Below are 1,393 nucleotides of genomic sequence, written 5' to 3'. Positions count from 1 at the left end.
CGCCGTCTCTTTGCTTCTTCCTGCAAGTGCGCTGGAAGATCCGCTCATATAAGTAATGGGATATTAAAGCGTGGGTTTTTTTAGAAAAGCAGACAACAACAACAACAACAACAAAAACCCCAAAACCACCAATCCCCCCCAAAACCCAACACACGTGTCCGGCTTTCATCTTTCTTGGAAATCTGGCTCCCAGGTACCGAAGTGCGGTGACGGGGAAGGTGCGGTGGGAAGATAAACTCGGCCTTATCTGCAGTGGGCCGGGAGCCTGGGTGGGAGAGACTGATAAGGAGCTACAGCTGTATAAAGGCAAAGGGAAGTAAGAAGTCGGGGTGCTAGGGAACGAAGCAATATGGAGGTGGTGATCTTGAGGCTGAAAGGTGTAGTGAACCGTGAGACTTGCTCTGTCGGCCAAACGAGTTACGGTGGCAGAGTGATGGCTACAACAGGACACGTGCAGCTCTCAAAGCCTACTAAATAAATACATGAAATGATGTCTGTGCTGCCTGTAAGCGTTGTTATTTCTGCTCCATCCTGCTTTGCTCCGGAGGAAAGTGGCCACAAGAAGGTGAGGTCGCACCTGAAGCCCCTCCGCCACAATACGCGGTGCTTGGCTGCCTCGGTTCCTCGCTGTCTCTGCGAACATCGGCCACCTCCTCCTGCCCCGCAGCAGCGGGACCCGGGCGCTCCTGTGAGAGGGCGTAGCACCTGCCCTCTCGGCTCCTTGGAGGGGAGTGGGAGGGAAAGCTTTGTACACTGAGAAAATCTGGCAGCGGGGAAGGAATTACCGTGCTTTAAATGCCTGGAGCTCCATTAGGTCACTGCCGTAAACTCAGTGCTGCCTCCTAGGCCCCCCTGCTAGGAAGAAGGCCAGTCACCTCAGGGGAGATCGTACGCTGGTTACACTTCGCCTACGAGGTAGGCGGGGAGGTGCTAGGGGTGACGGATCGGCAGAGCCCCGTGAAGGGCTGAGGGACGTGTCCCGGGCATGTCCCGCACCAAAATGACTTCCTGGTCACTGTACTGCTGCCCTGCTCCATGAAAACCCCCCCCTTAGCCTCTTCATTCCCCCACTTTGGCTGAGCTATCCCACTTGCCTCCAGGTAAAACTTTTCAAACGTGTTTATTTTTACTATCAGTCAGGTTTCATGGCCAAACGGGCCATAATCCTGCCAGGAAGTCCTAGGGCCCCTGGAAAGGCAGGAGGGCGGGAGGGAAACTACAGACTGGGAGCATCATTTAGACACTTCCCGGGGCTGCCTGAGGACGAAGAGGGAAGCTTCAAGATTCGGGGCGTCACTCAGACGTTTTCCGGGGGCTGCCCAACATCCAGAGTGAGGCGAACAAAGCCGGTTTCTCGCGGCCGGTCGGTGTCCGGAGCACCCGAGAGCAGCCG

At 55.8% G+C, this 1,393-nt stretch overlaps 1 protein-coding gene across 1 annotated transcript in view; it reads left to right on the top strand.

The window, feature by feature from the left end:
- Positions 1–490: 490 nt before the first annotated feature.
- EIF5B (eukaryotic translation initiation factor 5B) overlaps positions 491–1,393 on the top strand; it is a 36,796-nt gene continuing 35,893 nt past the window's right edge. Inside the window, exons 1-2 of the mRNA XM_031056149.1 lie at positions 491–688; positions 1,137–1,331. Coding sequence (XP_030912009.1) covers positions 491–688; positions 1,137–1,331 — 393 coding nt within the window. The remainder of the gene's footprint in view (positions 689–1,136; positions 1,332–1,393) is intronic.

Source organism: Geospiza fortis, unplaced genomic scaffold (genome assembly GCF_000277835.1).
Source record: "Geospiza fortis unplaced genomic scaffold, GeoFor_1.0 scaffold192, whole genome shotgun sequence".
In the NCBI taxonomy this organism is placed as follows: domain Eukaryota; kingdom Metazoa; phylum Chordata; class Aves; order Passeriformes; family Thraupidae; genus Geospiza; species Geospiza fortis.
This window is presented reverse-complemented; position numbering and strand designations above follow the sequence as displayed.